The sequence below is a fragment of the Zingiber officinale genome, chromosome 7A, assembly GCF_018446385.1.
Source record: "Zingiber officinale cultivar Zhangliang chromosome 7A, Zo_v1.1, whole genome shotgun sequence".
Taxonomy (NCBI): domain Eukaryota; kingdom Viridiplantae; phylum Streptophyta; class Magnoliopsida; order Zingiberales; family Zingiberaceae; genus Zingiber; species Zingiber officinale.
Genome location: NC_055998.1, coordinates 29,223,005 through 29,233,809, shown reverse-complemented (window position 1 = coordinate 29,233,809; position 10,805 = coordinate 29,223,005). Strand labels below are relative to the sequence as shown.

At 35.3% G+C, this 10,805-nt stretch overlaps 1 protein-coding gene and 1 long non-coding RNA gene across 3 annotated transcripts; one reads left to right on the top strand and one right to left on the bottom strand.

Moving 5' to 3' along the window:
• Window positions 1-1,176: 1,176 nt before the first annotated feature.
• On the top strand, window positions 1,177-1,965 carry LOC121999309 (glycine-rich protein 23-like). Its single transcript, XM_042554009.1, has one exon. It carries the CDS (start codon window positions 1,177-1,179, stop codon window positions 1,963-1,965), a length of 789 nt encoding a protein of 262 aa, XP_042409943.1.
• Window positions 1,966-5,692: 3,727 nt separating this feature from the next.
• LOC122000033 lies at window positions 5,693-9,137 on the bottom strand. Of its 2 annotated transcripts, XR_006116897.1 has the most exons (6): window positions 8,903-9,137; window positions 6,514-6,690; window positions 6,339-6,446; window positions 6,193-6,256; window positions 6,004-6,102; window positions 5,693-5,934 (listed from the first exon to the last, which is right to left on the bottom strand). It is a non-coding gene; the product is annotated as an uncharacterized LOC122000033 (long non-coding RNA). The 2 variants fall into 2 exon arrangements; XR_006116896.1 differs by having other exon boundaries at window positions 6,004-6,256.
• Window positions 9,138-10,805: the final 1,668 nt, after the last annotated feature.

Below are 10,805 nucleotides of genomic sequence, written 5' to 3'. Positions count from 1 at the left end.
ATAAAACCTCAATGCAGCGGAAGAAACATCGTCATTGAATTGGAAATCCCTGAGGAAAAAGGAGGAGATCTTTTGAAGGAACTAGGGCGACAAAGCCAAAATTCTTTGTCAAGATACTCTAATTCAACGAGGGTCTGGTCTCTCTCTTATATAGCAGATCTGATCCGTTATCAATTTAAAAATTATAAATAATATCAGATTAAATGATTATATATATATATATACGAAATCTAATAAATTAAAGTTAGATAATTTCACCATGTTGAGTTCGATTCGTATATACAGATTATAATTAAACCCCTAAAGAGATAAAATCCAACAACATTTGGTCCAGCTTATGTAAACTGCTGCATGTGTTCAATCCGAGATTGACACGGTGTGAATGAATGCTGAGCTCCATTGGGAAAACACTCGAGGCAAGGTCCTTGAACCTTTAGGTCATTGATTCCAAAGATTAGTAATCATCTATGATTTATCTCCTTCGTATTAGTCCTGAGACAGATTGACAAGGATACTAAGAGCGAATGTATTCATCTTTTTACCACAATTGATCATTTATTGTTCTCTTGGGATGAACCAATGACTAGTGCATGAAGTATTATCATTACGAGATCTGGAGTTCGAATTTTGATAAAGTCGAGATATACATCTCTTATATGCTAGTCACTATTCCAAAAGTGAATAGTCGTCCCATGATTTACTTACTTCGTATTGATCTTGAGATGAATTAATAAAAATACTAAAAACGAACATATTTATTTTTTACCACCTTCATCGTCTATTGTGGATTCTCTTGATTTTCAGATTATGAAATATAATTTGAAGTTCAACAAAACAATGGATTTTTCTTTTCTGTGTATTGACTTCGAATTAGTATTGCATCTGACCGTGTTTACGGCAGATACATACCATACCCTCATCGGTAGATAGCGATATTTATTATTCTGCTACATCGGTAAGAGTGAAGACATCTTTGCCAGACCATTATGAGCTTTTGCTATCTCTGTTGTTTGCATTTACCCCGAACCAAAACCAGACCTCCAAGTTCAACAAGAAAACCGAGCGACCTGATTCAGACGCTCTGTTTTGGCGCCAATTCACGACCTGACTGATCTCTCTTTATAAGACCTGAAACTCTTGGGTCCAGTGTGTGTGTGGGGGAGGGAGAGAGGGGAGATGGCAAGATCTTGCTTGGTTGCCATGGTGTGTGTGCTCTTCCTGGCACTTGGTCAAGCAAGAGCCAGGACCATTCCCACCAGCCTTCACCAAGCTACAGCAGCCACCACCACAGTGCCGCCCGGAGGTAGCCCTGCTGCCACTGGTTCAGGACTTGCAGACGAGAAGCACATCCCCCGTCTCGGATTCGGTGGCATCCCCAGCGGCCTGCCGACCTTCGGCATCCCCAGCGGCCTGCCGACCTTTCAGATTCCCGGCGTCCTGCCGAGCTTCAGAATCCCCAGAACGCTGCCGGCCTTCGGGATTCCCAGCGGCCTGCCTAGATTCAGAATCCCCGGCACCCTGCCAACCTTTGGTGGCCCTATAGGTTTTGGAGGTTCAACGGGACTTGGAGGGTTCGGTGGCAGAACCGGTGGCGGCGGACTTGGTGGGCTAGGTGGCAGAACCGGTGGCGGCGGACTTGGCGGAACTGGTGGCGGCGGACTTGGTGGACTCGGTGGCGGAACTGGTGGTGGCGGACTTGGTGGGCTCGGTGGCAGAACCGGTGGTGGCGGACTTGGCGGAACTGGTGGCGGCGGACTTGGTGGGCTCGGTGGCGGAACTGGTGGTGGCGGACTTGGTGGGCTCGGTGGCAGAACCGGTGGTGGCGGACTTGGAGGGTTCGGTGGCGGAACTGGTGGTGGCGGACTTGGCGGGCTCGGTGGCAGAACCGGTGGCGGCGGCTTTGGTGGGTTCGGTAGTCCTGGTGGTGGCTCCCGTAGCGGGCTCGGCGGCGGCATCACGCCATGAAGAGGCCATGCATAAATGTTGTAGCCAGAGTAGCTTGTGCAAGTAGTGCTTGGTTTTACCTAGCAGTCGTGTGACTTGTATGTTTGCACTGATTTCCAGTGCAGTGTAAGTGTTTGTTCTAACTCCTGCAAGAGAATGTGTTACTGGTGTTGTGAATATACTTAATCTGCAGCTACGTCTCACAAGCTTCGTCTAGCTATAGCTGAATCGGCCTAACAGTTCGAACGTCAGGAGTGAAAACTTCTACTACGACAAACTACTAAAACTACACAAATGCTCATATGTATGCATATCAGTGATTGTATATATCTATTTTAGCGAGCATTATGGAAAACCAAGATGATAATTTTACTGATCAAAGCTACGGCCAGACAGTTATTGTGTGGAAGAGCCATAAATTTCTACTGTCCTACTGAGTCAGATGTGCCATAAAGCATCTCGTGAGCTTTTAATTAAATGGCATCACGGAAAGAAAATTACCACTAGGTTTTGTTGATTTACCTTTAATAAAGTTTGAGTTCACTAAGCTGCTATAATTGAGGTGAAAAAAACGAACAGCAAGTAGCTTTAAATGCAAGAATGGAGAAGAGTTATCTGAAGCCTCATATTAAAGAATAAGAAAGAGGAGAGAAATTTCTATTGATTGGCTTTTTTTTTTTTTTTTTTTTTTTTTTTTTTTTTTTTTTAGAGAGAGAGAGAGCAAATGCATAGCCAAGATCTTTAACTACCTTGGGCTAAATTACGAAAATAATAATACATACATGTATAATGAACATTTAATAAACATATAACATTTATATATCAATATCATTTTATATAGTTTAAATTTCATACAAATACTTCAATATCTATTTAAGTTGTGCTCGACAAAATTTTAGAGTATAAAATTCATCTATTACCAATTCCATGTCTATTTTCTCAGACAATTATCGTTTTATGAAGAGAATCATGCAATCGGAAAGTAAATCATCATCCATCTTGTTGCGACATGCCATTTTGAGAAATTTCATGACTGAAAAGGCTTTCGTTGTTGTTACAGTTGAAATGCAAGAATGGAGAAGAATTATCTGAAGCCTCACATTAAAGAATAAGAAAGAGGAGAGAAATTTCTATTGATTGTTTTTTTTTTTTTTTTTGAGAGAGAGAGAGAGAGAGAGAGAGAAAATGCATAGCCAAGATCTTTAACTACCTTGGGCTAAATTACGAAAATAATAATACATACATGTATAATGAACATTTAATAAACATATAACATTTATATATCAATATCGTTTTATATAGTTTAAATTTCATACAAATACTTCAATATCTATTTAAGTTGTGTTCGACGAAATTTTAGAGTATAAAATTCATCTATTACCAATTCAATGTCTATTTTCTCAGACAATTATCATTTTATGAAGAGAATCATGCAATCGGAAAGTAAATCATCATCCATCTTGTTGCGACATGCCATTTTGAGAAATTTCATGATTGAAAAGGCTCTCGCTGTTGTTGCAGTTGATACAGGAAGACCCAATACAAGACAAATGAATCTCTGAATCATAATATAACTCTCATCCTTTTTTGTCACAACTATTTCTCTATATAATGTAGAAAGAATAGAAATTTGTTGAAACTCAGGATCACAAACTATGTCAAGTTGATAATGCTCCAATTCATCTTTCAAAATATGAATTTCTTGTTGAGTGAAATCATCAGGATAAAATTTTGATGCAAGCTTGCAAATGTCACCCACATTAAATTTTTAAATAAATCAGTAGGATCTAAAGTTGAACAGAGAGCAAGAAGCTCCATTGTTATCTCACTGAATCTATAATTTAGTTCTGTCACTTAAAAATCTATTGCAACATTAAAAATATCATAGTGATAATGATGCCCAACTGTGACATGATCCTGTTGTTGCAATAATGACTAACTTTATAACCACGACTCATATTAAGCACCTCAATATTATGTCATTCACAAAAAACCTTTACTTTCTCAAAAAATTTATCCCAACCATCTTCTCTAAATTTTAGAAGGATTGCTTTTGTGGTTGAGACAAATTTTAAAGTATTCACAATGTCTTTTGTGGTTTCCAAGATCTTTTCCATCAAAAACAATACAAATACAAATTCAAAACTCATAATTATGCTGTATAAACCACTAGCTTCCCCATGTATTGCACCATTTGACTCATTTTCATTGAGATTTCCTAGAATCTTACAAGTTGCTACATACATGTCTATCGAGTTCCAAACAGAATTATAATGAAAGCTCCAACGAATAGCACAAAGTCTATGCAATATACCAATTTGATTAGCCCCTGTAGCAGACTCACGCTCACCAATAGCCAATATATATGCAATCTCTTCTTGTTGAGTAGATTGTCAATCACTAAGGCGTTTAGGAGACAAGGTAACGAAGTTTACAGTGGAAGTCAGATAAGAAAAGAATTACCAAATAGAAGGTGCATCCTTAGCAGCTGCAACCAATGTTAACTGTAAATGCTGAGCAAAACAATGTACATAATAGACATATGAACAATCTCTAAAAAATAATGCTTGAAGCTCATTTCATTCACCACTCATATTATTAGTACCGCCATACCCTTGTCCCCTCATGTTGTGGATTTGAATATTATGTTGAACAAAGATGTCAAAAATTAATTCCTTAAGGTTTGCCGATGTTGCTTTCTCAACACTCAAAATCTCAAAGAAACGTTCCACAAAAAAATAAGAATTACTAACAAATCTTAAAATAAGGGTCATTTGCACTTTTTTAGATTCATGTTGAGCTACATCAACAAGAATACAAAACTTGATATCTCTCAATTCATCTCGAATCATTCTTCTCACTTTATTAGCAAGAATATGTAATATTTCCTTTTGAATTTGTGGAGAAGTGTATTTAGCATTTTGTGGGACATTATGTAACACAACTTTTATAATTTCATCATTTAAATGTGCTTGAAATTTCAACAATTAAATAAAATTTCCACGGTCTAAGGAACTTTTTGATTCATCATGACCTTTAAAAGGACATCCTTGAGTTGCAAGCCATAATAAACCTGCAATTTTTGCCTTTAGACGTAACCTATCACTATGTGAAAATTGGCAATAGACTTCGGATATTATCCGAAGTAATAGGTAGATATTTACCGAAGTAGATGCACGTGAAGTAAAAGGGTAAATTTTTTACTTCGGCACACGATTACCGAAGTCTATCACCGGTCCAAAACCAGTTCAAAATCGGACCATTTTCGAAGTAAAAAAGTGTTATTACTTCATCAGGGCCAGTAAAAAAACCGAAGTAGTTGATGATATATTACTACATGGGTTACATTGTCTGACGAAGTTTAAAGGAGATACGACTTCACAATGTTTTATATTATGGTGTAGTAAATATTTAATATTACTTCTGCATATTTTAGCTAGATCGAAGTAATTGTTATTGTATTACTTCGTCATAGTATGGAAGTAGGAAAGCATATATTACTACACTTCAACAATTCAAGTTAGCGTAGTAATACATACAAACGACTTCAACAATTTTAAACACATGGCAAAGTAAATAATTTCTTTAACTACGACACTATTTAAATTTATTGAAGTCTTATGTGTTGTATTACTTCATCATTTTTATTTATAGTATAGAAATAGTTGACTATATTTTACTACAATACAAATTTAATTGACAAAAATATATATCATAATATTTTGCTATAACACAATAATTTTCATCACTAAAATTGAACAAATATATCACAAATATCTATCAAATACAATCCAAAAGTGTATTCATAAAAGAAATGTTTAACCATAACCCAAAAACTTTTGTATCCAAAAATCTCTAAATACAATCTAAAATTTGTAACATAGACTACACTTAGGCACCCACATAGAAATAGACGAATTCACTCCATTCACTTCTGACTTCATCATACTGAGATTGATTGTAATACTGTTTGGTTTTTGATGCTGCAAACTGAATCATTGACAAAAGTTTGAGGATCAATAAAAAATGACTTAATATTTCATAAAAAAAAATATTCACCTTCCTCTCCAATTGTGGATATTCATCCAACACTATCTCTTTCATGTACTGCATCACACAATATTTACATTCAACGCCACCATTTTGTTTAAGATTACCCTAATGAAATTGAAAATGTCATGCAAGAAGTCACAATTCAAATAATAAGAGTTATTAATTGATGTCTAAATATATAGTCACAATACATACTGTCAATTGTTTAAAACCTGGTCCTTTTGAAATACCCCTGGATGCATTGTATATCTTGCCCCCACTACATTGTAAAAAATAGAAAATTATTTTTTCAACCTATAATGAATTGAATACATTCAAAATCAGCATAAGTTACTACTTACTTGGTCACAATAGTTTGTCAAGCATGATCTCGGATCCTGTTACTCAAAGAGTCCAATAAATATATCATATTCTTATCTTCATTAATTATAGTCAAGATCCAATGGTACCTACATAAATAAAAAATATAACATTAACTAACATGTAGTAGGAAATGATAAATAATTAAAATCTTACCCAGTGTTATATGGGATGAAGCATATGCTATCTCTGTTCGATGCTCCCAACTGAGCATCAATATGTTGTGATAATTTACTACCTTCTTCACCCACACCACATGTAGGTATGTGACCAGGATCCACAAATGACACATACTGAGCTCTATTTTCTTTTTTCATGTATTTGTAAAGGTAACTGCAAGGTAATTGCAAGGTAATGGCAAAGTAATGAAAAATATAAATAAACCCCATGTAAACCAAAGCAAAAGCATGTGAATAAATTTTGTGAACAAAGCAAAACATGTGAACAAATATTGTATTTAACACATAACATACCCCATGCAAACCAAAATTTGTCTAGCACCTATCTCTTTCATCTCCATAAAGCGTAAGATATCTTCTCTTAGCAACCATACACTTTTAGGACGTCCAAATATAGCTTCATCAAATTCTATGTGTATTCTCTTAACACATAACATACCCCATGCCCTCCTCATACTGTTTGGACCTTCTATCCAAGTATATCCAAGATTTATTCATTTAAATCAAGCAAAATCTCCAAACAAATAGGTCAAAATTAAAAGATATTAAAGTGAATAAACAAAAGTTAAAAAATACATGTAGTTCAAAATGTAAAACCCATGGAACTTTAATTTATAAATTCTAATGAAAGAATTAAGAAGAGACATTTCAAAGAGGTAGGTGTGTGGTATGAATAAATTTTATTAGCATTAATAAACTAACTTCTAATGGTATTGAGTTGTTTATAATATGGGTTGGTTAGCACAATATCCAGTGTTCTCTTGCATGTTTAGTTAATAGTTATTGTCGAGTATCACATCGAAAAGAAATTTAAGCATTGTGTTTTGTTCCACTATTAACTAAAATTTGTAGTAAAAATAACATCAACAACAATAATTTCTTCATCTTCGATCTTGGCCAGAAATGCAGTGTTTAATGCTAGATTTGTAGTGGAGATTTTTGATAACATAGATAATTTCGGTATGTAGCAAAGTGAGGCTCAAGATATCCTTTTCTAGCCGGGTCTAGACATTGCTATTGAAGGAGAGAAACCGGATGAAGTTAAGGAAAAAGAATGGAAGATGATCAATAGAATGACGTGTGCTACTATTAGATTGTGCCTTTCTATAGAGTAGAATATGCATTTTCTAAAGGAATTTCTGCAAATAGATTATGGACAGCACTGGAGGAAAAATTCTTGAAGAAAAGCAGTCAGAACAAACTCTACATGAAGAAGAGATTGTTCCACTTTAATTAACTATGTTTCAGATACCACTATGAATGATCACATTACTAGTTTAAATCAGCTGGTAACTAATTTGATAAATGTGGATGTGACTTGTGATGATGATGATCTTACTCTGATGTTGATGGCATTGCTTCCTGATGAGTTTGAGTATCTTAAAACTACTTTACTTCATGGGAAAATTTTTTGTTGTCTCTTATTGAGGTAACTGCTTCCTTATATAGTTATAAATTGAGAGAGAAAGAAAAGCAAGGAAACACAAGTGTAGAAGTAGAAACTCTTGTTGTTAGAGGTCGTTCGTAGAGTCAAAAGAAAGGATTGAGAGGAAGATATAAGTCAAAGTCAAAATTAAGTAAAGATGAATATGGCTATTGTCCAGAAAAAGGACACTAGAAGAAAGATTGTCCCAAATTTAGAAATAAAAGCAAACTAAAAAGGGAAGGGTGTCTCCGAGTCAAATGTAATTGAGTGGGATGATATAGATTTAGACCTCTCAATTGCTACTACACCATTAACAGGTAATTATAGCTTATGGTTGCTAGATTCAGCTTATAGCCACCATCTGTCCCCCAATCGAGTATGGTTTTCTAATTTTAAAGAACTAAGAGGTGGAGTTGTCTACACAACAAGTAATTTCCCTCTGAACATATATGAGATTGGTTTAATTTGCTTGAGGAACCAAGATGGATTAGTCAGAACCTTAACAGGTGTTTATTACATGCCGGATTTGATAAGAAATCTCATCTATGTAGGAACCTTAGAGTCAAAAGGTTTCTAGGTAAGGGCAAAAGATGGGATAATGAGGGTCATATCTGGTGCACTTGTGATAATGAAGGGAATCCAGAAAAAAAAAATATGTGTAATATTTTTTAGGTGGTATGATTGTTGGGACAACAACAGTATTGATCTAGAGAACCCACTATTGAATATGATTTATTACATATGTTTAGTTCCACCATATACTCTCATGTTAAGGAGTCAAAGTTGGATCCAAGAGCAAAGAAGACAATCTTCATGGGAATCACGGGAAGATTGACAAGAGGATCTCACCAACAAATTGCTAAGATCTTGAAGATTAACAAAAGAAGAGTTTCAATCTAGAAGAAAACAAATACAATACTAGTAAGAGAGAGGATCTTACAGTGGAATCGAGCGGCAAACACCCTAGCATGGTCGCATCGCTGAAGAACACAACCCTAGCCTATCGGGTTGATGAAGAAGAAGGAAACCTAGCAGGCCGTGTTGATGAAGAAGAAAATCGTCGAACCTTGATGAAGAAGAGGAAATCGCCGCATTGAACCTGTATGTCGCGTTGCGAAGAAAAAAGTTAGGAAGAAAAAAAGTCGGGAGAAGAACAAAAGTCGGGAAGCAATGAAGAGAGGGTTGTGCATGTATAGAGAAAACATAATAAAGCTAGGGGTTTAATACCGTGGAGATTAGTTGAGTTGAAAAAATTAACCGGTTTAACTCATGTTTCAATTGGTTCAAACTTATTACTTTATCATTTAAAATTATAAATTTCATTTTGACACTTATTACTTCATCAAATACATATTACGAAGTAAATTCTCACTTAAAATTATAAATGAAACCCATTTCTTTTAATTTATGAAGTCTAAAATAGTATTTACTATGCCAATTTTATTACCGAAGTATATTAACATATATTACTTCGTAATTAACAATTGTCGAAGTAACTAGTGGCGAAGTCTATCATCAAAATTCACATAGTGTATTCTTTACAATTTCTTCCGTAAACTGAGCATTCATTACTTTGTCAATATTTTACTTTGGTTTCATCAAATCTTGAGCACATTTCACATATCTATTATGTGATGAAGACAAGGAACCAACATGAATAATAAATGCACATTTTTCTCCATCATTAACTCTCTTCCAACTATCACTACAAGAAAATTGTGATTCTACAACACTTAAATGACAACGTTTTTTTTAAAAAGCGTTGTCTATTTTTTTTAACAACACTTTTAGTGAAAAACGTTGTCTATTTCATTATTTTCTGATTAATAGACAACACTTTTCTAAAAAACGTTGTCTATTAGTGATTTTTATGGGTCAAAGACAACGCTTCATAAAAAGCATTGTCTAATAGTCTTTTTTTAGTGTCTACGACAACGATTTTTAAAAAGTTTTGTTTATTGTTAAGTTTTCGTCTAAATCTAGATTAATACAAACTGTTGGATCAAGCAAGGAGTAGAAAACCCCAAGTTTCACGCCAACCCTTCTCCATCCAACTCCTCATCTTCCGATCATTTTTTATCCTGAACCCTTCTCCCAACTCCTCATCTCACGCCGACCTTCTCCATCCAACTCCTCCTCTCACGCCCTCTCCTTCCAACTCCTCTCCGGCAAACCCTTCTCCGGCGAACCCCTCTCTGACATTCTTTATTTCTATTCTTTGATGCAACATTTAGTATTTTACTACTTTGTTGTTGCCAATCCAAATCACAAGCTCGCCTTAGCATCGATCTGGCTGTTTTATCTTAACAATTTAATTTGCGCTACATGTCTTTTTGTTCCACCTACAATTTTATGGTATTGCTGTCAGTTCTTCCCTTAAATCTATTTATAGAGTGATATGTTTATAGCGTTTTATTGCTGAAATATTATTTTAGTCCGAAAGTTTATTCCTTTTCATCTAGCAGTGCTTCTCGCTTTCTAATTTCTTCATCTCCGTAGCGCTCATTGCTCACCGTATCCATTGAACCTAGCGTAGAAATCTGCATCTCGCATTATGTGTCCAAGATAATTTCTTTGTGTTCATTGCTCATTGGATTGATCAACAATAGATTTTATTATTTTAGTTTTTGGGTGTTTAATCCCATGTAAATGTTGAGAGAGATGAATTTATGTTATTAAGACATGCGGATGACACAGTTCGAAACTAATATCTCGGATTTCATTCTTTTGCAGACCTAGTAAATATTAGGAAAAATGTTTACCGCAAGGAAGAAGATCCTAAAGGATAAGGGTGCAGAACCGACTGAGTTGGAAGACACTGTGGCTCAGGCTAGTTGCCTTCA

What these genes read in the sequence shown, in the direction of transcription:
- LOC121999309 (XM_042554009.1), top strand. Translation starts at nt 1,177, where the DNA reads ATGGCAAGATCTTGCTTGGTTGCCATGGTGTGTGTGCTCTTCCTGGCA.